Here is a 27,444-nt window from a genome sequence, read left to right as displayed (position 1 = left end):
AACTCTCGCTCTCTAGAATCAGCTGGAAGCAGTGAGCCGCGAACCCGTGGCAGTTCATCGCTTGTTTTTACGCCGGAAACAACACATAGTGCGCTTAACCTGTCATCCGTGAGTGTGAGTCAGAGCGGTGGCATTCTCGCCCACCATTAAACCCTGCGGAATTTTTTAGTGGTTCAGTGCGAGTTTGAGCCAGCCGTTATTCGGTCGAGCAGAATCGTTCGTGGTGTTTTGGTGGATGGTGCAGTGCGATCGGGTGAATTATTTCATCCGTGTGGGCTGAACGATTTGCTGCGGTGTTTTGGGAATGCTACCGACTGAAAGGTACGGAGATGTGATTCTATCACGTATACATTATCAGTTTATTCTGAAGTGCAGGGTTGCGAGGAAAGCAACAGGGCAATAATTCTGACGGAATTTTTCATGAAACCATGTCTTCTCCCCCAAAGAGTTTTAAATCCTGACTCTACTGCGTAGCTGATAATAATATTACCTATAAGGTTCGTGACGCTCGGAAAAGTCCTTGAATATCGATGAGACCGTTTATAAAATGCGTAACGGTGGGTCCTCTACGCCATACCAGTGCAGTTGGACCGTGGTATTTTTTTGCACGCGCAGGCAACGTCGCTAATTGTAAGACCTTTGTCTGGTTCTCGCTACGCTGGACAAGGTGGGGCGACGACGCGACGCGACGCAACTGTGTAACTTCCAAAACACCTAACTCGTTTGCGGTGTTGCAAAATCTCCCCTCTCACTTTATTGCTTTGACGAAACGCTAATCGCCATCATTCCTAGACGTCTTCACAAAAGTTTTTCCGGACAGATTCCAAGAATTACAGTTGAGTAGCTTTCCATTTAAAAAATATAGTATGATTGGAAATCTGCAACGTCGCGAACCACGTATCTCGGAAAATTCATTTTTTTTTTTTTTTTTCAGGAGAACCAGGAAACTGGCTTACACTCTTCATCCCTGAAGTTAGAGGGAAATAAGTCTTAGAGATAGCAAAGATATGATGCTTTTTAAGGCCCTGTAAGCATTTGAAATAGTCACAGCTCAAAATTGCTCCCAAAACCACTCAACTTCTTTAAATTTTCCTGGGGTGCCCCCCGTTCCCCTTAAAGTTGGGAAAATCCCTAGTATGCTTGTTTGAAGCTGGGGGAATCCTGCAGATCCCGCTTGATGGGGGGATTTTTATAGTGCTCCCCTTGGACCTCACTTAAAGTTCCTAGTTCCACCCAAGTATAGATGGTTAAAGTAGAGTGATGGAAGGGGGTTAAGGGGTAGTTTGATGAAAAATTGTCGAAAAAATGCCTTATATTTGGATATCCTATTCATATCTCTATGATGCTCCTCCTTTCTTAAAATTTACCCTGACTCTACCTAAGAAGCATTTTCAATGGAAAAGTCGTGGTATAATTAAATTCTGAGTTACGATTTTTTTTCCAAATTATCGGCGATAAAATCCCTAGGATCATCAACGCATAAGCGATTATTCTGGATCCTCTCGCGATGAACGCACCCTTTGTGCTCTTCGCAGATAAACTCGATCCACGTGCATATTTTATACAATGAAAAATCGGTATTTTGGAGTTTTTTAGCCAACGAGCGTAAAATTCAGCATAAAGCTGATATCTCACTACAGAGCTTGAGCACTACTTATCTCCAAACTATACTAGTCCAACTACGTACCCAAACTACGTATCTCGTTTAAGGGGTTTAAAAATCGTCGTTTCTGTTATATTCTTTTAAAGGAGAAAAAATCAACCCACCTTGAAGTTTTCTCGGAATCAGCTTCGCACAGAGAGAAAAATTTACAGAACTTTTTAAGAATGGTCGTTGAGTGCCTAGCTGTCCATTTAAAAGCCAAGTATAAGGAAGTCTGCATACAACGTCGCAAACCGAGATAAGTGGTTTGGTAGTTTCCCCGTCGATATACCCTTTGAAGGTAAAGGCGGATTCAGGAGGGGGGGGAGTGGGAGTAAGAGCGTAAGTTCCTCCCCCTCCCTTTCACTCGAAGAAAAAGGAGGAAGAAAAAAAGAAGGGAGAAAGAAACTAGGAAAATAGAAAAGAGGATGGAAATGTAAGCCACATTTGATAATTATTCATGACGAAATTGACTCAAACTGCGAATGAGGGGCTTGAAGGACAAATCGCATTCGTGCAATTTTTGAAAAAATTGAGGTATTAATCATTTCAAGTAAAACTATGTTTAATGCATATTCTGTGCAAAATTCGCTCCCCAATTCCAATTTCTAAGCATCAAAAAGTCAGTTTGAACTTTCTTTCCGCCATAAGGCTCCATATAATTCGAAACTTCAAACACGCACTTCTCGAAATAGCAGAAACTGCACTTATGCGTCTTGTCTTCCAAGCCCCTCGTAGGTATCAGATGCTCCAAAAATTCAACCTTCGTTCGAGGTGTCTAGATCCGCCTATGTCTGAAGGGCTGCGCAGGGCACTAATAGGATTTCCTCCTACTTTTTGTCGCAGGTTCTATCAGCGGCGGCACAACCACGAGGAACCCAAGCATCAGGCAATGTTTCACCTGGAGTCGTAGTTCCCGTCCGAAATGAGCGTCCAGAACCTGAAAGCGCAGTTCAGCAAGGGAGCAGGAGCCCCGCTGGCCTCCCCCGGGACGAGCTTCCTGAACCAGCACCGCGCTCAGCTCCGGAGCACTCTGCCACCGTCGCACAACAACGCCAACCTCAAATTCCCGTCGTCGAACAGGGCACCCAGCACCACCGTCAACCACATCGAGAACCACGTCCCCAACGGAGCCGCGGCGGGAGGGGGAGGGGCAGGGAGCCCGACGAAAACGCAGATCCCAGTCTCGAGGTTCACGACGCGACTCTCGAGCGACCATCTGCTCAACGGCAACGCTACCCCGATCTCGGCCGCCGCGTCTGGCCCTCCGTCATCGCTCAAGCTCCGACCCAGTCCCGAGCGACCTCCCACGGATCCCCCCGAGAAATGCTCCGCCACCGACGAGGGGGCCCATACGAGAAGGAAATTCCTGCCTACGGAAAATCACAGATGTAAGTGCAACCTCTTCAATTGTCTATAACCTTTCAGCAGGGCCGTAGCGAGGGTTTCAGGGAGCGTTCATGAATTGGATTACATTTTGCAATGAGGAACCACTATGCCTAGCTCATTTTAGAAACAACATATGTACCATTGGTTTCCCGATGCAGATATGCATTTTTATGGAAAAGCCACAGATAGTGGTTCCTTATTGCAAAATTTAATCCAATTATGTGACGCTCTAGTGGGGGGTGGGGGAGGGGGGGTATGAGCCTGTGTTGCGCTGCGTTTTCGCTTCTCTCTGTTTAAACTGCTCCATTCTCCTGTTTTCATGTCCGGTACGGTCAAATTTTTATCGGGTTTCCCGAAAATTTTCTTCTGCTAAAGCAGCTTTTCCTCCCCGATAGAAGTCTCGAATTCGTTTTAATCGTAGTTCTTTCACATTCCGATGGGCCGTCTCTAATAAATTACGTAACGCTCTAGGGGAGGGGGGTCGAGGAGAGCGTTACGCTATTTTGTTTTTACGTGTTAAAAGATAGGGACCTACGTCGCAAAAGCGTTACCTGTGCGGAGGGGTGGGGTGGTGGTCAAAAATGCCGAAAAAGTGCGTTACGTAATTTAGGGACGGCCGACAGTGGATCGAGTCAGTTAGTAAGGTCGGACATGAAATTTGCGACTAATACTGCAAATGATGTTTATTTTGTCATATTTTAAAGTTCAAGGGGTGCTCATAGGAGAAAATTTTACGAGGAAACCAGTGGAACCACTTTTAGAACCTCAAAGTTTTGTATAAACGGAGTTACAAGTTTCCAAATTTTGTCCGACCTCTCCTACTGATTCGGTCCACTGTGCAGCCCCCTGTGGCGGTGTCTAGGGCTCTAACAATGAGCAATTTTCGACCTAAGCGGGCTTTAGACTTAACCGCGTAATTCGACCGAGTAAGAATTGACTGTATTTTTTCACGAGTTTGGAGCGGCAACATAGTTTGCTTGGCTTTTAAATCGCTCCGATTGTAATCTCAAGTACACAGAGCTGGCGGATTGCACACGAAGATCGTCGATGCTCGTGTGAGGGTTACACCGATAATTTTGCCATTGACGAAGCACAAAGCTCCCGTCAAACTCGAGCCGTGACCCGCGCGGCCGGAAGTTGAGCTTTTCTTTCTTCGCGGGCCATTATCCGCGTCCAGCTCAGCACCGCCGCGCCGCACAACTCCGAAAGCTCCTACAGAGATACTATCAATCGCCTCGATAGTCGACCGTGAATTGGTACCACCAGATGGCGCTCCTTTTTCCAAAGGAGACTAGACACCAGAGGCAGCCTCCGAGTAAAGGTGCCCATGCCCATATACATCCTCATGGCTTTTTTTCTATCCACAAAACGCGATGGATCGGGTTTTTTGTGTTTCGAAGCGTTTCGGCTGAGATTTGGATATGTTCGAGATAAAATGCGAGGTGTACTTGACTATTCCTTAAAACTTCATGTTTTAGGACTCGACGATCAACGGTAGGCAAATGGAACAATTTTGAGATTTTTTCGAGGATTATTTGGTGGAGTCAAATACGTTTGCACACGGCCAAATTTCGCGCGTGAGAATAAAGCCTTAAAATGCATCCAAGAGAGGCTCTACGAAAATTTCCAGGGAGAGCCTCCGTAATTTTATCCTCTACGTGCTGACTGGGATGTCATGCTGTTTCTCAATAGACACGACACTTGTCGTTACTTTTTCCCTGAGGGCATAATGCTCGTATTTGATACGCATCGTCGACAACTTTAACAGTTCGCTTAAATGTTTAAAGGTTTAAGTATTAAAAAATCGAATAATTGTACGTGTAAAAGAATCTGAGGAATCTGATACCTAAATTGAGGAAACTGAATTGCGATCAAAATGCGCTTGATATCATTTTCCCTTATCAGGATACGAAATTCGGCAGTGATTCCCGAAAGTGATGTATAGGTTCCTCCTGTTATAGTTCTCGTCGCTTGAGTGGCTAAAACGTGGCGCGTTTGGTAACTGTCTTGTCCCTAAGTTTAATTTCTGACACAGATCAAAGTTTTCCAAGTGAAAAATTGAACTTTTGCGCGGAGAAGTGATAGTTGAGGCTGCCGTAAAAATATTAATACTTATGTTTCAAGAAAACAAGATAAGGAAGCTCATTGTTGGTCTTATTCCAATATTTATCCGGCCGAACTTGCGCAAACACGAGTGATCCGCGATTGAGGGTGAATTTTCACACGGTGGCGTTCAAGTACCTGACATTGACCAGGCCCCGGAAACGTGCGGAATATAAGTTTGCCAACGCGGTGACTCACTCACTGATCGGGCACTGACTGGAGAGCGTGAGTCATGAGTCACCACGCCGAGCTCACGTATCGTTGATCAGTAAGTCCTAAAACATGAAGTTTTGAGGAAGAGTCAAGAAAATCTTGCATTTTATCTCGGGCGAATCAGCGCAAACGTTTCTCTCTGTATGCGGGGTCTTCAGAATCCTAATAAGACAGGAGAAAAAGTTTACCAAAAAATTCCATCCGCCGTAGAAAATGGTCAAATAGCATGTTTTCAAAACGACAGCTGAAACCGAGGGCGAATTTCAAAAAAGGGCTCCGAACTGTTTTTTCTTTACAACTCCAAACCCAGGGACGGACTGGCCGGGGTGGCGATGGGGCGATCGCCCCACTTTCATCGGCCAAAATGGGCCCCGGGGGGGCCTCTTTTGGCCCATTTGAAGGGCCGTATTTCGCCGTTTCGAAGAAGCGCCCGAGGGCTTTTTCGGTTCGTCCTCGAGAAAGGGCCCCGAGACTCCTGAGAGGACAGGACACTTTATTGCCGATTCGGAGAGCGCCCTGAAGGAGCTTTTTTATGCCGTATCTAAGGGCGTTGCATTTTGAGAGCCCTTTTTTCTGATTCGAATAAGTCCAAAGGGGTCCTTTTTTGTCATTTCGGAAGAGCCCTGAAGGACTCATTTATTGCCGATTCGAAGAAGACTCGATGGAGCCTTTTTTTTTGCCGCTTCTAAGGACCTTAAAGAGCCCCTTTATCTGATTCGAAGGAGTCCTTTTTTGCCGTTTCCAAGGGACCATTTATTGCCGATTTGAAGAGGCCTTGATGCGGTTTTATACCGCCTCTAAGGACCTTCAAGGCACCGGGCTCTTTCTCGCCGATTCGACAAAAGGGTCCTTTTTGCCGGGGGCCCTTTGGTACTGATTCAGAGAGGCCTCGAGGGCGCATTTCTATGCAATTTTGAACTTTGGAGGCCCCTAGTAGGGAACCTTTCCTACCTTCCTCAAGGGATTTCGTAGGGGCCTTCGGCGATTTTTCCCCCTTTAGCGAAATCCATAATGGGGGCTGTCCATGTAATACGTAACGCAGTTTTTCCGATTTTTTTACCCCCATCCCCCCTCCGTAACGCATCGTAACGCAAGCTCGAACCATCCCCCCCCTCAAAAAAATAAATAAATACGTAACACAAGCCTCGCCCCTCCCCCCTATTTTGGTCAGTTTTTTAAATTAACAGGGAAAAAAAAGGTCTTACGGCAAAAAAGAGTTACGTAACGTTGGGCTTCTGGTCTCTTTTTGGATAATGTTTCAAAAATAATATTAAAGAATAGGGTCTAAAATAGCGTAAAATTCATTCTAAAAGGGCCTAATTTTCAAAATTTTCCGGGGGAGGGCCCCCGGACCCCCTAGGGGCCCGCCCCATACTTAATTTAGGGCCAGTCCGCCCCTGTCCAAACCTAATGCGTGTACTAAAAAAAACTCGCGAGAGATTTATAACCATTTTATGCAAATCATGGCATTTCTTATGAAGAATCATAATCGAGCTGTGAGCTTTCATTATTTTGTTTTCCCCACCTGAATGATACTTGTACGGAGAACAACAATCTGTATAACCTGAGGACAACCAGCGAATTTTTGTGGTTTTTTTACCAATTTCAGCCGCAAGTCTTTAGTTTAAGGCTCGTTAGGAAGTTATGGTTCAGGGGTTTAGAATCTGGTCGAGGCAAACTGAAACGGCCTTAAAGTGGTCTCCTCTCATTTGGTTAAAATCTCGAGTTTATGTACGTCCCGAGAGTGTGCCATTTCACGATGATACAACTATTCGACCACATGAGAGCTTGTGTTGCCTATGCTAAAATTGAAGGCGTACTGGCATTTCGTTAATGGAAACTTTCCTCGTTTGGTAATTAAAAGCTAGTTTTTGTTCTTGTTCCGAGTACGCGTGCAATTTTACGATGATGCCATACGACCCCCACTTATTTCTCATTTCTTTCTCTTCTCTTCTCTTCTCCTCCTTTCTTAATTCTGCCATTTTTAATTTTCATTATCTCCTTCCTTAGTCTTCATTCTTTTTCCTTATTTTTTCTATTTTCCTCATCGTAATTTTCTTTTTCTATCTTTTTCTTCTTTTTTAATATTTCTTTTCTTTTTATGCATTAATTTTACATTCTAGACTAAAGTTTTACATTTAAGTTTAAATAGAAACCACGTATCTCGAAAAACCCCGAGGAGGGCGAAAAAAACTGTCTACATTCCTCATCTTTGAAGATAGAAGGGAAATAATTCTTGAAGATGGCATGGATAAGATGCTTCATAAGAATATATTAGCATTTTGAATGCCTGATGTTCCCGTCTGCCAGGAGAAATTACCGAAAACCCGAGACACGTGTGCTTGGAACTAAAATCTCAAACAAATTCCAGATACCTGGTTTGATTTGAGAATTAATGTTTCAAAAGTATTTTTGACCGATTATGACTGAATGAAGATTCAAACTAGAGTTTAAGAGGACTGTATACCTACCTTAATTTGCTTCATAGAAGACTCAGTTGGTCCCATAGCTGGATGGAACATCGTACGTTGCGAATAATGTGGATTAATGGATGCCATAAAAAAACTCACAATCCATTATTGCACCGGCACGAAACTGAATGGATGAAAAAGAGACAGGCACCTCCAAAAGTATTATCATTGTCAAAATCTTCTTCCGGGAACCTCCCGAGTAATCAGTCACCTTCAAATTCGCACGCATGCTACATTGAGAGCAAAAGATTATATACCCTTCCCATTCAACCGTTACAGACATGATTCCAGTTACCTTTTTTTAAAGCAAGATTGGCTAACTGAGTTTTGACAGTCGTTAGGCAATATCCATATTAGGAAATTTGCCCACGCATATCAGTACGTATGAAAAAAAAGACCTATGCTGGTTTGCCTTCCATTTTTTGGACGGAGTTGTGCGGTTGCTCCTCTTATTCTCAGCTAAAGAGACTGTAGATGGACCAAAATACTTTTCTTTTTTACGATTTTTCTCGAGAGAGCGCGAGTTAAGTCAATACTGCGCGGTGGCACAAGATGTGTGTCATTAGTATCATAACCCCGAGATCCGTGTTTTTCGCTCTAGGTATACGTTTTTAGGTAAATTCCTGAGTTTTTTGTCTAAAATATATGGATAGCGGATAAAAGGCATCTTCTGCACCCCATTTTTCCAGCAAAATCAAAACCACCAAATGTGGTTGCGGACTTTTACGGTCGATACAGGATTATTCAAAAGTCACGCACCACTGGCCATAACTTCAGTTCTAATTATGATATCGATTAGCGGTTTAAGACGTGTTTCCTCATATCGAAGGGGAAACTTTTTTAGGTACTTTCCAGTTTTTTATCCCCTTGGAGGGGGGAGGGCGGGGGGTACCTCAAAAATTTCAAATGACCACCCCCCTCATGACCAGTGGTACGTGACTTTTGAATAACCCTCTATGTTATCGGAATCGATAAGATGAATTTTTGCAAAATTATAGGAGCATGATTAATGCAAGCGATTCCAACCTCATGGAACGAGGTCTTTATTCTTGTGTATTTTTTTTTCTTCTTCTTCTTTTTCACTTATAATTTGCAAAGTTTCCTCTGTATTTCAGCTAAGCCGGATTACGATAGTTTAGAAAAGAAATTCAAACAGTTACAAGAGCAGTACAAATCAACGCAAAATGAATTGTTGCGAAAGGAGGATCAACTCGCTCAACTCACAAAACGTAAGTATATCTATACCTATTTATGCACAGTTCATTCCTTTTTTTCTGTTATATATAGTTTAAATTATTTACCTCAAGGTTTAAGTTTGCTCCGTGCTCAAAAAACGTAGCCGGAGCATTTGTCTAGGGGGATCTGGCCTTCTATACTAATCACGAGGTTATTAAGCGGGATATTCCGAGCGACAGCCTTTTTCTTAGTGAATCAAATTTTAATGCGTGTAAAAAGTTGCGTATTGATATCAGTTTGAAAAAAAAACCAAGGATTTATTTTTGAGAAAGTAATAAGAAATGGAGGTTGCAACTTTCGATTTAAAGAAAAATTACTCTCTTAATTGCTCTTTTCCGCATATTTGATCTAATATTCCATCAAGGCAGATATCCGTCACAGATCTCACTTTTTGAATTCAAACTCCTATTCACAATCAGTTACAGTTTGGGATTTACATTAAAAGTTCACTTGTTTTTCAATTAGGTAGTGTATGAGGGGGAGGGGGATTCCTGAGATTCTCGTTAATTCTTCTGCTCATTTTAGCAGAAACGCAAAAAATGGGCATTGCTGATGAGTTGAGGGGCTTGGAGGATAAAGCGCATAAGTGCAGTTTTTTAAAAAAATTGATATGTTAATAAGTTCAAATAAAACTCTTAACGCATATTCTGTGAAAAATTCGTTCCCAAATTCTAGTTTTTAAGCATCAAAAAGTCAGTTTGAACTTTCTTTCCGCCATAAGGATCCTTGTAATTTCGAAACTTCAAACACGCATTTCTCGAAATAGCAAAAACCGCACTTATGCGCCTTGTCCTCCAAGCCCCTCAGTTGCACTTCACTTCTACTTATATAATACTACCACTTAAAGTGGCTTCTCATCAAACGCATCAAGCGGCCATTCGAACCTAAAATTAAGACAAACATTAAAGAGTTGTAGCGTTAATCGTGAACGAAACCATCGGCACCATTTTTGCTTCGTACCATACTACCCTCCATTTTTTCATCGTGTCCTATATCTGTGAGGTCTGCCGTGATAGCAAAGAGAGCAGTAAGAGCATGCTGGGATGAACCCCAAGACACATAAAATTGATAAAATCAATAAATCATGTGCTAACCCTGGCTCATACAGAAATGCACTTACTGCTCTCCTCGCTATCACGGCAGAAATCTTCCGCAGATTATGCGACTAATGTCTGCACTGCCGTGCTATGGAAGAACGCCGCATGAACATTCGAGAGTTGCCAAATTTCCTCTTAGAAAATATTTATTTTTGAAGGAAGTCATGAATATTTCTCCTTGAAATTTTCAGGAACTTTACACTGAAAAAACGAGATTAGGGCTGGGCCCTAGAATTGCTTCATCTCCACCGCCACAGGGGCAGGCCCTGCGGGGTTAAGGCCCAGCCCTACCTGGACAGGGTGCAGCTCTTACAGGTAGGGCTGAACCCTGAAGTAGGTAGATTTGGGCTCTACGCGCGCTCGGGCCTGCCCTATGGCGGTGGAGGTGAAGCAATTTTACCTACCCGGTTAGGGCTGGGACCTTCGGTGCAGGTACCAGCCCTAAACTCGTTTTTTCCGTGTAGTTGGAATCGAGAACAAAATAATCGGAAAAATTGAAGGAAAAATCTTTACAAATTTTCACAAAAATTGATGATTTACCGAAGGAAATTTGGCAACGCCTGAAGGTTCATACGGCGTTCTTCCTTAGCAGGGCAGTGTAGGTAAGTGAACGCGGCGATAGCTTGTCGGTTTCTTGATCGATATACCTCGTCGGATCAGACCTCACTAGAACAGGAGAGGAGCCTGATTGAGCTGGCGATGATCGCGACTCTATTAGAGCAATGCTGTGTTTATATACATACGTTCTTGCTGAAGGCGAGTGCAAGCAAGCGTCAGAACCGCAAACATAGCGTAAACACTGCCAGAGCAATGACTTACGCGCTCTAACGTCATCGTAGACTACCACAACAATGCCGTGATCCAACTCCGTGATGTGCTAGTATATCCATCTCACTACATATCGACTGCGAAACTTCCGGACCACGTATCTCGGTTTGAGACGTTGCAGACTACTTTTCATACTTTATTATTTATGAAGAAAACTACTCAACGTGGGTATGTGAAAACTTCCGAATTTTTTTATTCTCTGTGCCGAGAAAAACTCCGTGAAAACTTCAAGGAATGATATTTCGACGGTGTAAGTCCGCGAACACGTATCTCGTTTGAGGCGCTTGAAAATCTCCGCTCCTATTTTATTTTTTAAGGAGAACAAATCGACACCATTACTTGAAGTTTCCGCGGGATTTTTTTTTTTTTTTTTTTTTTTTTTTTTTTTGCACAGGGGAGAAAAATCACGGCAGTTTTGGAAAATCCCCGTTGAGAAGTTTTTTATTCAAAAAATAAAGTATGACAGAGAGCCTGCAACGACAAAAACCGAGAAAGTGGTTGCAGACTTACACTGTCGACTTATTTGTATTCTTTTAAAAATAGGAAAAAGATAGGGAGATTTATAAAAACCGCAAACGAGATACGTGGTAGTTTCACCGTCGATTGGACCACACCAGTAACGTTTTAGTTTTGTCGAGCTATCATCAGGCCCGCCACAAGGGGGGGGGGGGGGGGGGGGATACTGGGTTCCTGGTACCGGGGCCCGGGCCCCGGAGGGCGCCCGTGTTACCCGTGAAAAACCACTACGAATTCACATGCAACCCTTGTTTCGTAAGAAAAAATGAAAAATTTACCCTAAAAATTTCGCAAATGGTGAATAGATTTTCAGAGACACGCTGGGGCACTGTAGAATTCTTCTTAAATTTTCATAGAAGTATACTTCTTGGAAACTTTCTATCTATTTTCAAGATTTTCAGTACAGAGGGATATATTTTTAGTAACTGCGTTTCAATTTCTTCCGCCGTCAGATGCTAAGAGGCTCCATCCTCGACTTCAATGGCTCATGGCTCAACTCCCTTGCCATAGACAAACAAAGGGGGAGTCCAGGGGGGCCTGGCCCTCTTAGAACTGACTATATTATCATAAGCCCCCCCACCAAAAAAAAAATAAAAATAAAAATTCTCCAAATGTTTTGAATGCAACAATTCGCAAGTATTTTGTGCTGAAAGTAGAAAAAAAAAAAACATAATTATTCCGCAGAAATTGATGGAAAAATTCTTTATGGAAGCTTCTAAAATTTCTCGGGGGATGCCCCTCTGACCCCCCGCTCCGTGCTTGGGGCCCGGACCTTAAAACTGGTACCAGGGCCCGAGAAAGGGATGTGGCGAGCCTGCATGAAGGCTATTTCCATTTAAATCTTCCGTCGCATTCATACGGCGCAATGATACAACTATTTGAACTCTCCGGAATGCGTGAGGTATCACGCCGCATTTGAAGGCGTTTCCATAACAGTCAAGTTCCGATATCTGAATAATCGTTTTGCATGGTTCATAGTATTTTGTTTTCATTTTTAACAACTTGTTTTTAATTATAATCCTCCTATAAAAACCACCCAAAATTTGAATTGCCGCATTTGAAGGCGTTTTCAAAATAGACAAGTTCCGATACTCGGATTATCGTTTTGCATAGTCAATTCTAAAATTGTTCAGGTTCCAGGTGGTAATTCCCGATATAACACTCTTCAGTTCTTGATGCCCCGCTTAAAAGCTAAATCCCCGGTTTTACAAGAGTCGGGGTTGGTGTATAAAATTACATGCTTCAATTGCGATGTGTCTTACATTGGACAAACTAAACACTTTCTGCGCAAGCGTGTGTCGCAAGAATGACGGTGGAGAGTTGACAGCTCTCAAAAATCATCAAAGAGAGCACGGTCACCAGTTCAATTTTAACCGGGTTGAAATTTTACGTCCACTGGAAAAAAAACACATTGTATCTAGAGTCCAGACTGTAAAAAAAAAACATCGACAAGAAAAAATACTCTTGATTCAATCGGATTTTTGCTTAAATTAAGAACCAAGCCTCTCAATTTGAGCAGATTTCCTTTTGATTTAAGCTTAAATCTGATTCTCAATCAGAGTATTTTTACTTGTCAATGTTTTCAAAAGTCTGGACTCCCAATGTGTTTTTTTTCCAGTGTCGGGAAGGGAAGCTATTTCCAAGGTTGGTGCAGAAAATGATTGTTTTGAAGCATGGTGAATCTGTTTGTAATTCCCGCGCGGACGTGAGTTGACTCACAATCAGTGCTCTCTACCACAAGTTCTTCCGAAATCAGGAGTAGCGCGGCCTATTTGCAATTTTGTGTACTGTTCACCCGGGTACGCGCTTGGTTGGTGTCGCTATCTATCGGCTGAAACTTTAAGCGCTGGATTGGTTTCACCGATGCTCGTTTGCTGTGTTTCTTGTTGACTGTGTTATCAAACTTTCTTTCATGACAACATTCTCGCTTTTTGAAAGGTACAACCAGGTACTATTTTTAGATTGTTACCATTTTTCTGTTTAGTATTTTATCCAACTGAGGAAGGCTGAGTTTTCAGCTGAACCGTTTTAGTTTTATTCGTGCAATTTTAGCCTTGTTACTGCTTTTTAAACTGTTTTTTTATTGTATATCTTGTCACGGGCTGCGGAGCGTCAATCAGATCTCACCCTAAGACACTTCTCATCATGACTAAATGGACTATGAGGAATTTTTTTTTTTTAAAATTCAACTGAAGCCCGTGAAATTGTGGTAAATTAAATTTTGCACAATTTAGTGTTGTCAGTTGAGCACGCAAATGCAAGGATAGGCATGCAAGCCCCAAACAAGTCCTGTCAAATTCGACATCACTGAGAGGCTGGCGGAACTTACTCGAGCTCGATTTTAATTTACCTACACCCCAGTTCCCTGCTCCTCATGACTCCAAAGGGGGACCGCCCATCTCCCACCCGACACCCGTCACCACTGATTAAAATCATCGTTTGCAAATTGTACATATCATTGTGAGGATGCTGCTCTATATGAATGATCTCAATATTCCAATTTTTGGAGCCGGAGACACGAAAGAACAAATAAAAATTGGGAATATAAAGCTAATTTTCGCGATCGAATATCGTTAAACAAACGAATTGATCAGAGCAGAGCGATGCCGGTGATCGGTGATACTTAGCAGGAGCCAATCAGAGTTCAGACTTTTTTTCTTTTTTTTTTTAATGAAATTAAGAAGAAATTAAGAAAATACGGAACACTAAAACATGGCAAATTGCAAAAACACCAGACTTAATTGACAAAACACAAAAACAGAAAGAAATGAGGCAGAAAAATTCTGGTGAAGGATGAAGTTTCTGGCATCGATTGCATCAATTCAAAAATCGAATTCAAGTCCCGAGGTGAATTCGAAATTTCAAATTGATGGATTTCGACGGTCTCCGGCGAGACCAACGAAGGAGTCAAATGTCATTTTAAAAAAATGCACAATCGTCGAAAATCATTCAACGGTGAAATTCGATCGCGTAAATTCGCGTATAGTGCCCAGTTAGTCGTAAAGACTAACATTTCAATTGGACTGCGGTAATGTATAAAATGAAGTTCAGTTGGATTACATTTTGCAATAAGGAACCACTATTTCTGGCCCATTCCAGAAACAACATAGATGCCATTGGTTTCCTATAAAGATATGTGTTTTTATGGAAGAGCCAGAGATAGTGGTTCCTTATTGCAAAATGTAATCCAGTAGATAATCGCATCTTATAATGTTAGTCTTTACGCCCAACTATGAATTTTCAATCACACGCCAATTTGGATAATTTAAATCACTATAATCCTCAAATTTACGGAATTTACCGCATGTACGAGAGCTTGTTTGCAGTCGCTGGCGATCAAAAATCCATAGGAATTAAACCAGAGGCATTGAAAATAACAAGAGAATAAAATAGATCATTCTACTGTTCATAACTTTTTGTAAATATTCTAATTAAAGATTACAACAAAAAAAAATTAGAATGAATGAAACGCGAAGAATTTGTTCCTTCTTAAAACTAGCAGATATTCCGCGTTCGAGCAACCACTCATCGGTGCGGATTCGAAGATGCTTGCATATTGAAACTCATCGCACGAGTATTAGGAGAGCAGAAAGAGTGGCAGGTAAACAGGTGGCAGGTGGTAGTTTTGATGGACGCTGATTGGACCGTGTCGCGGATTCTCTCAACCTCTCCACCTGTAAGGATGGACCAAGTGAAGAAACATTTATTCGCTAATTATTTATCCTCTATCTATTATCTATCTATTATTTATCTACTCTCCAAATATGTATTCTCTTGGTGGAAGCTGCAGGGGACGCCAATAGTGAGCCAAATGTATTAATTTTCGATGGATATATCATCAAATCGGATCCGGATACTGTTGTGGAGCAGCAAGTCGCGTCGCGTCAGCTATCGATCATTGAATTTAGTCGGCATAGTAATCCACGAGTGATTCGCACACCTTCCTCGTTGTCCTGAGGACACCGGACGGGCCGACGTATTAGGAAAGCGGACCGGAAATTTCGTTTCGATGCAGCTTCCTGCAATTAATTTTCCTTCATTTAAGAGGGTAGGCTATATGCGCTCTCAAGAGTTTAAATAGTGGTACCATAATATACGATCTTCTTTATACGTGCTACCCGTGCTTTTTAATCATCCTACTACAAGAAGAAACCAGAGAAAAATGGACTACTAAAAATTTACCTGCATTTTTGACCCTTCTTCTTCTTCTTCTTCTTCTTCTTCTTCTTCTTTTCTCCTCCTCTTCCTCTTCCTCTTCTCTCCCTTCTCTTCTCATTTTACTCAATTTTATTTCCCTTTCCTCACTCTCTTTTTCCTCTCCTTATTTTCGTCTTTCTCTTCTTCTGCTCCTTTTTTTCTTCTTTCCCGTCTTCAATCTGTTCTTCCTCTTGATCTGTCTATTTATATTCCGCTCCTTATTTTCCTTGAATGTCCCCCCCCCCCCACTTCAATTTCCTCTATGCAGATACGTGATTTTATGGTTGAGCCAGGAAGAGTAGAATATAGTTGTAACGTGTAATGAGAGTGTAGAGTAGAAAAAGTAGCAAAAAGAAAAGCTAAAATTATGCACTTGCGTATAATATCCGACGATGATCGCTATCTGGTGGCACAACAGTGAACCACAAGTCGCGCCGAGCTTCCCTCCCCTCCCGCACGACTCATCGAATGCCCATCGCGTGGCACCTGTCGCCACACTGTCTAGCGCTACCTCAAATCCTTTGTGCCGCGCCGCAATCGCTGATGAGGAATTTGCTGAAGCGCCAGGGACTGGAGCATTTGATTTCGTTTCCGAGAACTGATGTCTGTTATCTGTTTTCATCACTCCTGACCCAGTGACCACCCACTTGGATGTACAGGAACCGGTGCATATCCCTCCCTCGTCCAATTCAGACGTATGATACGTGGTTTCTCACTGAATTTCAACGAGGAATCCAAATCTGAGCTCAGATGTTGGCTGCCATGCGTTATAACATTTCCGGGATATGTAGTATACATTGAGGCGGGTCATAGGTTGGTCCGGCCTCGTACGAAAATGTCCGTTGTGCAGTGCAGCTACTTAAAATTGCAGTCTGCTGTTACCGTATTCGAAAAATGCGTTACTCCGATTGTGACGTTGCAAGTCTCCGATCTGTTTTATTTATTTATTTATTTATTTTTATACATACACGTAAGATAACAAACACTTATCTTTGAATGTTCTTGAAATTTTCTCCATCCACGCTAAATTTTCATAGAAAATCTCAAAGAAATATTTTGATCAAAAATTACGAATTATACGTAAGACTGACCTAACTCAATGAAAAAAACCGCTTAGAGTAGCATGAAATAGTATCGAAATAAATCGGCACCGCTAGAAGAAACGCTATTTCAATAAGTACAATTGCATTCACACGAAGGTGCTTTTTCAAAATAGAAAACAAAACAAAAAAAGACAAAAAATTGAAGAGTTCTGTTTTATTCCTTCCTTCCCACGGCTCAGATAAAGTTTTGACGCTTTTCAAGCGAAATCAATTTTCAAACATCCAAATTCCACATTCGTACTGCAAGTTTGCATGTTCTGTCTAATAAGCACTTCTATGAGTTCGCGGTTCAGGTGAATGAACTGAAAACGATTAAGTATAGTTATATACAGCCTAAAAATCTAAGCGATAAAATTTGAGCCTTTTTTCAACATCTTCGATAACGAAACGCTTTTTCAACTTAAAACAATGCAAAGAGCAATGGAAGAATATCCCAGTAGGGTTCAGACCCATAATGTAACTATTTTAACTCTGCGATGGGCCGGGTTGCTTACACTAAATTTTGCGGGCGAAATTTGAGATCTGTCCACTTGCGATAGGGCACAAGCGCGTTCAGTGTTTTCCTCGAGCGCCGCTGGTGAGGCAGTTAGTGACTAAAGTCAAAACGCCTTCAATTACGTTCGTATGCAACGTGGACATCCATGGAGTTCAAATAGTTGCATCTGGGCGTTATAATGAAATTTGTTCAGTATCCAACGCATGCAATACCAATTGAAGCTTTTATTGTTTCTCTTCCATCTTAACTCAATTACAGCGTTGATTATTGGGCCGATGGTTTGACAATCCACCATTAACAATTACTGATTCTTACCGCGACACTGTCAATTTTCCGAGATATGCATTACTTAAAAGTATTCAAACATTTGCCGGCCCTTGAAATCGCAAAATAGCAAAACAAAAATTTTGCTGCAGTAGCTATGGAAAGGTGTGTTACAACAAGAGTGTATTGAAATATATCGGTACCGAACACGCAAAAAACCATTTAGCAATTTAATTTTTCTCTTACTTTTTCATTTGTTGTCTCATTTTTCTTTGTAGTAAATGAATTCAGGGTTTCTTGCAAAGTCCTATTTTTCTGGGGGTGCCGTGTGATACTATTTAAAATTCAAGGGGGGCGGGGTCCCCCTGGCTTCTTAATGGCTGCGTGTCACCGCTCTCAGAACCATTTAAATGAAACGTCCTGTAGATAATGTTTTACAGAGAAAATCACACTGTCAATCATTCAATCGTTCAAAATGTCTGCTAACTAGCATGGTTCCTAAAAATAAGAACAATACATAAGTGCCATCGAAAATCATGAAATGTAGCATTTTAACCTTCTTGCTTTTCTTTCAAATTTCAGTGTCTGAAGGTGTATACAAAGAATATGATCAACTTAAACTTCAGTATGACATGGAACTTGGAGCCATGCAAAAAGCAATGGAGAAAGCTCATCAGGTACGCATGCAATTTCCTCTAGATGTAGAGGTGTGTCTTAAATGTCTGTCCATAAATGTCAATAATCAGTCCACAGGTAGGGGAGCGTTTATAAATTACGAGACGCATACATTTTTTCGACATTTTTTACCCCCCTCATAACGCTTTGTATGGATAACGCTAACCTTGGATCTCCCTTAATAAATACGTAACACAAGGCGGACCTCCTTCTTTAGAAACCCAAAAATTGTGGAGAAAGCTGTTGAATATACGAGTAGGTAAAATTTGAAGTATTTTTGAGATTGGTAAAACAAATAATGCCAAAGAAATTATGATGATACGTTCGGAACTTGGTGCATTTTTTACCAGTAGAGAGGGTTACATAACGCTGGCACTGACCCTCCTCCCTCTCCCTAGAGCGTTACGTAATTTATGAACGCATCCATAGGACTATGACCTATCACCCTTTTGTTATTGTCCAGGTTACTGAGAAAAAAAAATCCGTACCCCAGGAGCTCAATATAATTCATGTGCGGATCTCCTGAAAGCCTACCATGACAATGTACTATTGGTCAAACTCTGGTAAGCTTTGGAAAATCAAATAGGTTGATGCAAAATCTCTTACGTCCGTCGGACTTGGAATATTTTAGGGAGTGCCTTGGGTATAAAGAGTTCGGTTTGTATAGGATACACATTTGAACACATTTAAAAAGAACAAATTTTTAAGGAGCTTTTTAAACTCCAGGCCTAATATTGATTGAGTTTAAATACCTATTTTACCATTGATATCATAACTCCTTGTTCTATTCTGCGTTAAAGTCTCCACAAAAATTGAATTTTTCCGAATTTAAGGGTTATTCGAGTATTACGTAAGGTATTCCGACCGACTCTGTGCTCCCCCCCCCCCCTCTTGTGAAACACCCGTAAGAAGACCTCTTACCCTTCTTTTGTTTCAGTGGTATAAACAAAATCGTGAGCTCAAACGTAGGAGCACAATTTATTTGGAGAAAGTTATGCAATATGCTCCTGACACTATGGAAACAATAAGTGACGAAACAGATAATAATGATGCAGAAGCTGATGAAATGGCTGAACTCGAAGAAACAATTAAGGGTAAGTATTCATGTTAACTCCTTGCTTGTCAGTTTATCCCATTCTACATTCATTGCCGGCACATCGAAAAAAAGAGGTGCTGTAACATCCTGGATGTTAAAACAATGTGCGACAACTTTTGTATGTTGTCATTACCACTTTGGCTGTTAAAGTAACATCCTAGGATGTTACTTTTAGATCCTATGATCCTACCTTAACTGCCAGAGTGTTAATAGCAACATCCATGAGTTGTCGCACATTTTTTTAAACAACCGTAACATCCGGGATGTTACTGCAGCATCTTTTTTTCTCGGTGTAGGTACCGAAGTTAACTCAATTTTCATCCTTATTAGATACATTTTAAAATAGATAATATTTCATTTCTGTAATAAATTGTTTTGTTCGTGTTTTTACTGTAAGGTGCCCTGAAAGTAATGGTATTCATATTGCCTTGTTTCATATTGTAGCTTTTCCAATTCGAGCACCAAACTACGGGTACCTAGGTAATTGAGAGTTATTTTACCTAATTTCAGCCCCACGCGACCACCTTTTAGCACACAGTGATTTTTTCTTACGAGCTATTGGAAAAGTTTTGCAATTTTTTAGTACTTTTCATCTGATAAGGTGCTTCCAAAAGTAACTATATTTTTGCAATAATATTGGACCAGTGAACAGTATGAGTAGGTTCTTAGTGAATCAGTAAGAGATTCAAAAACGTTTTTCACCTTCAGTAAATAAGAATGTGTTTTTTTGATGCAGGGCTGAGGAAAGACATCGCAAAACTGCAGACTGAATTGAGTGCAGCCAAATTGCAAGAATTTGAAGCTCAAGAGCAACTTACTCAACTATCCATCGACTTGGAAAAAGAACGAGCAGCGCGAATCGAAGCGGAGGAAAAATTAAAAGTCAGTATCTTTCGATCGAGGAAGCAAAATTCGGAATGTTTCCTTTATGCTATGCAAACGTATGATTGAAATGACGTTGATTTTTGACGAAAAATCCGAATCTGAGCATAGATTTTGGATATCACGTTTTAATCTGCTTAAAACTATGGGAGAAAGAACACGGGCGAAGAAGGAGCGATACCAGCGAGGGGAAAGTTTTCCTGTTCGAAAAGTCCAAGCCCGAACCATCTTATCTTACCTGGTCACAGGAGCAATGTACGGCGGGTTAGGCACCTATTTGGAAAACTATTTACTAACCCGCTTGTACTTGAAACCATTCAAGCTGGGTTTTGGTAAAAACCGTGAAAAATTGTATTATTCGCACTCCACTCTGGATATTATTCTCAGTGGCGTGGCGTGAATTGCGATGTATCGATTGTTATGCCGTCTAAATCTATGGTAAAGAATCGATTATTTAGGTGTTCGCTGCGAACACCCTGTTTATCGATCCTTTTCCATAAGTTTAAATGGCATAACAATCGATACATCGCAATTCACGCCACGCCACTGATTATTCTCCACATACAGTGGGGCAACTGGGGCACCCAACGGTCACCCCGCAGATCTTGCTGTGCAAGAAGGGGGGGGGGCAGACGCCTAGGCTGCCATGATAGCGAAGAAAGCAGTAAGGGACGAATTTTCTAAATCGAGTTTCCTTAAATTCGTCTAATCTCTCATATGAAATCACTAAAACAACAAAATTCATCTTATTTTCATTAAAACGAGACATATGAAGAAGTCGTAAGTGCGCAAAAAAAGCCGTAGTTTCGCAGGCAAAACAGCAGTAAATGACAATATTCCTCCAGAGAGCCAATGAAAACAATGCTTACAAGTAAAGTGCCGCCGCTCTTCTGCCAATTTCTAATCTGAAAATGTCTTTGTTGTGTGTCCAAAACGCAATGCAGTAGGTAGATAGCAATTACGACTGTCTTGCCTAACAATATAACCTAGCATGAAAATTAAAAATACCCTTTTTATGAAATTGAAATAAAGTCAGTCAATTTTTAATCATCCAAACGATTCCCAGGAGTCTTTCGGACGATTAAAGATAATTTGAGAAAGAACGGAAGCTTTTTTCAATAAAATTTTCCGGTCAGATGCTTCTGAGCCGGTTTACTCAAAACTTCATTTTTACACTTACTGCTCTCTTGGCTGTCATGGCAGTAGGGGCCCTTATCCGCTATGAATTTTTTTTTTTTATATTCGATTCGGAGGTATGGATTCAAACTTTGAGTCTTTTCTTACAAAAGCCCCCCCCCCCCCCCCCCTGAGTTTTTGCTTATCAGTTGGAAAGTTTTCTTCGGCTGTCAAATTTCTTGTAACCGCCGAAAATGATACAGTCTTTAGGCTGATTGTTTTAAATTTGAACGGAATGGAGTGAAGGGTTCTTAACATAAATTACTTAGCGAAACACCTTTCACTGATCGATGGTATATTATATACCTCATTCCTGCACGTAAATCGGGATGCAAAATCATTTAATACCCAGCAGTAGGTACTAATAATCTTCCAATTTCACTGCAACTTTTCTTTTCTAGGAACGTCTTGGACCAGAAAATGGCAATTTAGAGAAACTAGAAGAAAAATTACGTCTAGCCGAAACAGAGCTGGAGTGTGCCCTCCAGCGTGCAGAAATAGCTGAGAAACAAAGTAAGCTCCACCTCCTAACTAGTAATAAACCCTGTCATCTATATTTAAGACGTGATGGCTCAGCGATAAATGAACTGCATTCTGCAATTTGGAACTATAAATTCTGGCTCATCTGAAAAAACACTTACGTGCATAGGGAAACTAATGGTACATATGTTGTTTTTAAACCGCGCCAGAATTTATAGTTCCAAATTGCAAAATGCAGTCCAAATGTGATTCATTCTTGGACTCCAAAAAGCCCTGCCGGAAAATTTATAAAGCCCTCACCCTCACCGAGGCATTCCTATCTAAGCATTCACTGCATATCCTCAAAATAATGATATTTCCATTTGTATCTTCCTTCACATTCATACGGCGCAATGATACAACTATTTGAACTCTCCGGAATGCGTGAGGTATCACGCCGCATTTGAAGGCGTTTTCAAAACAGCCAAGTTCCGATACCCGGATTATCGTTTTACATAGTTCATATTATTTTGTTATATTCCGTACCACTCGTTTATTTTTAATCCTCGTAGAAAAACCACCCATTTGCTACATACAATTCTAGCTGGAGCGCACTTCAGCTATGCATTCACCACTGCAAAAATGTCAAAGGAAGTCGACACGCCCAGCGTGCATGAAGGCTATATCCATTTAAATCTTCCGTCACATTCTTACGGCGCAATGATACAACTATTTGAACTCTCCGGAATGCGTGAGGTATCACGCCGCATTTGAAGGCGTTTCCAAAACAGTCAAGTTCCGATATCTGAATAATCGTTTTGCAAAGTTCATAGTATTTTGTTTTCATTTCTAACACCTTGTTTTTAATTATAATCCTCCTATAAAAACCACCCATTTGCTAAATACAATTCTAGCTGGTGCGCACTTAAGCGCATTCATGACTGCAAAAATGTTAACGGAAATCGAAAAGGCCAGCGTGCATGAAGGCTACTTCAATTGTAATCTTCCGTCGCATTTCTAAGGCGCAATGATACAACTATTTGAACTCTCCGGAATGCAAGAGGTATCACGCCGCATTTGAAGGCGTTTTCAAATCAGCCAGGATCCGATACCCGGACTTTCGTTTTGTATAGTTCATATTCTTTTGTCATATTCCGTACCACTCGTTTATTTTAAATCCTGGTAGAAAAACCACCCATTTGCTAAATACAATGCTAGCTGGAGCGTATTTCAGCTATGCATTCACCACTGCAAAAATGTCAAAGGAAATCAACACGCCCAGCGTGCATGAAGGCTATCTCCATTTACGAGGGGCGTTCAATAAGTAAGTATCCCCCTCTCTAAAATCGGTAGGAATGGACCAATTTTAAAAAACTTGGACTCAAAATCTTCCTTAGGATATGCTGAGTTCAACAAAACAAATCGCAACAAAATCGGACCATGTGCGGCTGAACGCGAGCCGTTTGAACGCGCCGAGGTGCACGCCGCTCCCGCCGAATCCGCGGAGATTTGAAGTCCGCAACAAGAGAAGAGCTTCTCTGCCAACGCTTCAGTCGTTCATCACTGACGAAAAATCAAAGAAGTTTTTGTAGAACAAGGTGCTTACCTCACCTCTCCACATAACCAGCTCGATCCAAGCAGGCCTGAGACTGATTGTGAGACTAAGAGAACAGCTTTTGGATACCGCGCCTGTAGAAGTCTTTCAACTGGCTGGGGATGAAAGTGTTGACGGCTTGTTTGACCTCTTCCACTGATTCAAAATGAGTTCCCCCGAGTTCAGATTATAGAAAGGGGAATAAATGGTGGTCTTGTTTGCCATTTCTTACCGTATCTAGTATCTGAACGCGGGGGAGTTCATTTTGAATCAGTGGAAGAGGTCAAACAAGCTCTCAACACTTTCATCCCCAGCCAGTTGAAAGACTTCTATACAGGCGCGGTATTCAAAAGCTGTTCTCTTAGTCTCACAATCAGTCTCAGGCCTGCTTGGATCGAGCTGGTTAAGTGGAGAGGTGAGGTAAGCACCTTGTTCTACAAAAACTTCTTTGATTTTTCGTCAGTGATGAACGACTGAAGCGTTGGCAGAGAAGCTCTTTTCTTGTTGCGGACTTCAAATCTCCGCGGATTCGGCGGGAGCGGCGTGCACCTCGGCGCGTTCAAACGGCTCGCGTTCAGCCGCGCATGGTCCGATTTTGTTGCGATTTGTTTTGTTGAACTCAGCATATCCTAAGGAAGATTTTGAGCCCAAGTTTTTTAAAATTGGTCCATTACTTAAAATTGTTAACTCCGAGCGTTCATACAGCGTTCCTCCTTAGTGCAGCAGCGCAGTGGCGCGTACTCTCCGTATGAAGGTACTTGAACACATAGAATAGTTTCAAGTAAGGATGGAAATGTTGGAATCCGGGATTATATAACTGATTCCGTCTTGTATTTTTTGTCTTGGAGTTAAGGAGGAAATCTAAATTTTCTGCTTCTTCTTTTTCAGTTGAAAAGCTGACCGCTGAGAAGCAACAACTAGAAACGTCGGGTCCGCCCCCTCCGCCACCATTGATGGCTCCCCCTCCACCCCCTTTACCACCTCCGCCCCCTCCTCCTGGTATGTCCCCGCTAAGGATCCAAAATCGCACCACTTCAGATCGAGGTTCAAATGGCGATGAAAGTGCTGTCTTGCAAATGGCGAATCTCCTAGGCATCCAAAAGAAACCTGTCAAACCTATCCAAGGAAGTGAGTGAAAATCGCAAAATGCTCATCTCGATAGCGATTTGTCAAAGTTTCCCTATAGTTTTATTTTTTTGAAGAAAAATTAAGTAGTATCATGGCTCAAAATTCCACGGGGTACTAATTGCAGGTCAAAGAAAATCAATCGAAGTCATAAGAAATAACGTTCGTCTGTTTGCTTCCAAAAAAATAAAATGTGCCAAAGAAATCTGCAACGCCGCAAATTGAGATAGGTACACATATAAATTAGAAGAAAAATTGACCGCTTGAAAAACAAATGGCTTAATGGCAGTTCTTTCCTTCTTTCTTTCCGTCTATCAAGTGAATATTTAGCGGAAGTATTCAGCATTTCCGATTACACCGGTGGTTTGCCGGAAATACTCTCTGACTGCGCGCGAAAGTATATACCTACAGCGTGAGTAAATATTTACCTGAAATGTTCAGCACTAACGGTTACAGCAACTGATCACCGGAAATACTCTCTAATTGCGCGCAAAAGTATAAACTGTCTCTGTCAGATGAATATTCACCGGAAATATTAACTTGACGCTGTACCTATAACTTTCGCTCAATTAAAGAGCGTTTCCGGCGATCATCTGATGCAATTAACTCCATAATGTTCAGTGTTTCCGATGGATATTCCCTTGACGCTACTTCTTTAAGACAGCGTTTTTGGGAGCAAATAGGTTTCAATTACATTGTAAATACTTCATCCGTCTCATTTTGGAATGAGACAGTTTTCTTCGGCATTGTCGCCATCTATAGAATCTTACTGCTTTAAAACGCCGAAGCTCCAGCTAGGCCGACAACGGATTTTGAGACGAGGAAGAAAAGTTCCATCAGAAAAACACTGTCGGCCTCATTTTGCTAGAGATGAAACCTTCTTCCGCATTCTTCGAGCCTTCCTGCTGTGGAACGCCCCAACTCCGTTTAGGCTGACATTTCTTCACCTTCCGCAGCTAGGAGTACGAACTAATTAGGCTGAAATCGGTAACTATGGATACTTCTGAATAGCCCTTAAACACATTCAATGATGCTGATTAAAGTCTCAGCATGCACAATTGCACAGTACACTTTGTCGTGTAATGATGAAAGCAACCATTAAAAAAGCCGTAGCAGGCTTCTTTTCGTGAGCTGCGTACTGCTCAGTATCACGATTCTCGACCACAGGAAATTAATTTAAGACTATTTAGAAGTGTTCAAAGTTACTGATTTTTGCGCACTTAAATGCTAATTATAAGTAATAACTGCAGTAGGTGCATTGGGTTCTGCAGAACCTGCAGAATTTTTGTTTTCAGTTAGTCTTGAGCAGATGTTGAAATTAATAATTCAGCTTCAAGAATTGTTCTAACATGGTCTGTTATCTTTGTTTCAGTTGCAATCGACGATCTTATCAATGAAATTAAAGGAGGGAAGTTTAATTTAAGATCGACAGAGGTAAGTTGTACAATTTTATCGATCGTACAGGATTTTATGATGAAGTTGCATACTTTCAAACAAAACTTACAAAATTAATTAACTTATATTGGTTCCATGCTTTTGTATTCATAATCATGCAACCGAAAATCTAGATTTTTTTTCTCTCTTTTTTTTTTATTGGTACTTATATGGTTCGGATTTTAAAAATATTTTGACAATCATGTCTCTCGAAACTTTAAGAGACCAATTTTTCCTCTGACTTGCGTACATCACCGTGAAAAACATCAGTGAAATTAAAGGCTATGGAATACTTTTTTAACATGACATTTATGTGGATATTTTTCTCTCTTTTCTGATTCTAGAAACAAACTACTCCCAAGAAAGAAGGTGAACCTCCCGCAGTGGTCCAAGAAATGAGAAATATTCTCGGCACTTTGCGAAGAAGGCCGAGAAACTCAGTTTCGGATGAAAATGTTTCGAAATGAAATTGGCTCAATAAGTATCTACCTTCTGGTGGCACATTTTGTTCCTCAAATCACATTTTCCGCGAAGACCATTTTTATATTGTTACGTTACCTGTCCCTTACACTTGTTAAAAAATGTGTGCATTTTTGTAGTACCTTTTTATTGATTTTTAAACATTTTATGCATGACTTGAAACACGTGAAGTAAAGAGCTTCCTCGGTATTCAGTTCGTTGATGATAAATATTTCAGTAATTCCAACTTATTTTAATGTATCATTTTTTTCATCTTGTGCCTATATATTTGATAAGTGAATGATGTTAGTTAGTGATGGTAAATATTTCAGTAATTCTAATTTATGTTAATTTCTAATTATTTTTCATCTTGTGCCTACTTATTTGATTAGCCTTTAAGGCCTAATTTTAAGACCCCAAAAATTATGAGCTTCACCATTTTTAGAAAACGTGCTTTGATTTTTTCTTGTGATATGATAAGTTATTAAGTTTTTATTAATGACATCATGATAGTTGCTCTGTGAATTCTGTGATCGAGAAAATTAATAATAATAATAAAAAAAAAAAAAAAACCCGTCTCTGAAACATTTTCTCATTGTTAGTTCAAATAAAATACTCTCTCAATTATAATTGATCCATTTGTATTTTTTCCTTCGCTCTGTATTTTCAGAGGACCATACATCCGTGCCATACCAATACCTAAGTCGTTATGTGTTGGTACCGCACCAACGTGAATATTGTCTTTTGTCTACGGTATCAATACTTCAGTACAAGTTCCCTCGATTTTATCAAGATAAAACCTTCATTTAATTGGAATAAATTTTCTAGGACCATTAATATAAGAAAATGTTGACCAGATTTTCTCAGGATGAAATTTTAATTCTAACATGAGAAAATTGCGAGGATCATCAATATTAGGACAATCTCAATTTTTTTTTCCGAAAAGAATATTATTCATTCAATCACCCTGGTAAAAATTGGCGAAAGGA

General features: G+C 41.0%; 1 protein-coding gene across 1 annotated transcript; it reads left to right on the top strand.

Annotated features, from left to right (window-relative positions):
• On the top strand, positions 1-27,085 carry LOC109041148 (uncharacterized). Its single transcript, XM_019057359.2, has 10 exons — positions 1-321; positions 2,489-3,033; positions 8,934-9,047; positions 18,138-18,232; positions 19,168-19,324; positions 20,063-20,208; positions 21,786-21,897; positions 24,326-24,565; positions 25,935-25,996; positions 26,341-27,085. Exons 2-10 carry the CDS (start codon positions 2,568-2,570, stop codon positions 26,461-26,463), a joined length of 1,515 nt encoding a protein of 504 aa, XP_018912904.2. The 5' UTR covers positions 1-321; positions 2,489-2,567; the 3' UTR covers positions 26,464-27,085.
• Positions 27,086-27,444: the final 359 nt, after the last annotated feature.

Source organism: Bemisia tabaci, chromosome 1 (assembly GCF_918797505.1).
Source record: "Bemisia tabaci chromosome 1, PGI_BMITA_v3".
In the NCBI taxonomy this organism is placed as follows: domain Eukaryota; kingdom Metazoa; phylum Arthropoda; class Insecta; order Hemiptera; family Aleyrodidae; genus Bemisia; species Bemisia tabaci.
Note: the sequence above shows the minus strand (reverse complement) of the source record. Positions and strands in the feature narration are given on the sequence as shown.

Coding starts and splice junctions, on each gene's coding strand:
- LOC109041148 (XM_019057359.2), top strand. CDS start 2,568: ATGAGCGTCCAGAACCTGAAAGCGCAGTTCAGCAAGGGAGCAGGAGCC. Junction 3,034..8,933: donor GCCTACGGAAAATCACAGAT/GTAAGTGCAACC, acceptor TCTGTATTTCAG/CTAAGCCGGATTACGATAGT. Junction 19,325..20,062: donor ACTCGAAGAAACAATTAAGG/GTAAGTATTCAT, acceptor TTTTTGATGCAG/GGCTGAGGAAAGACATCGCA.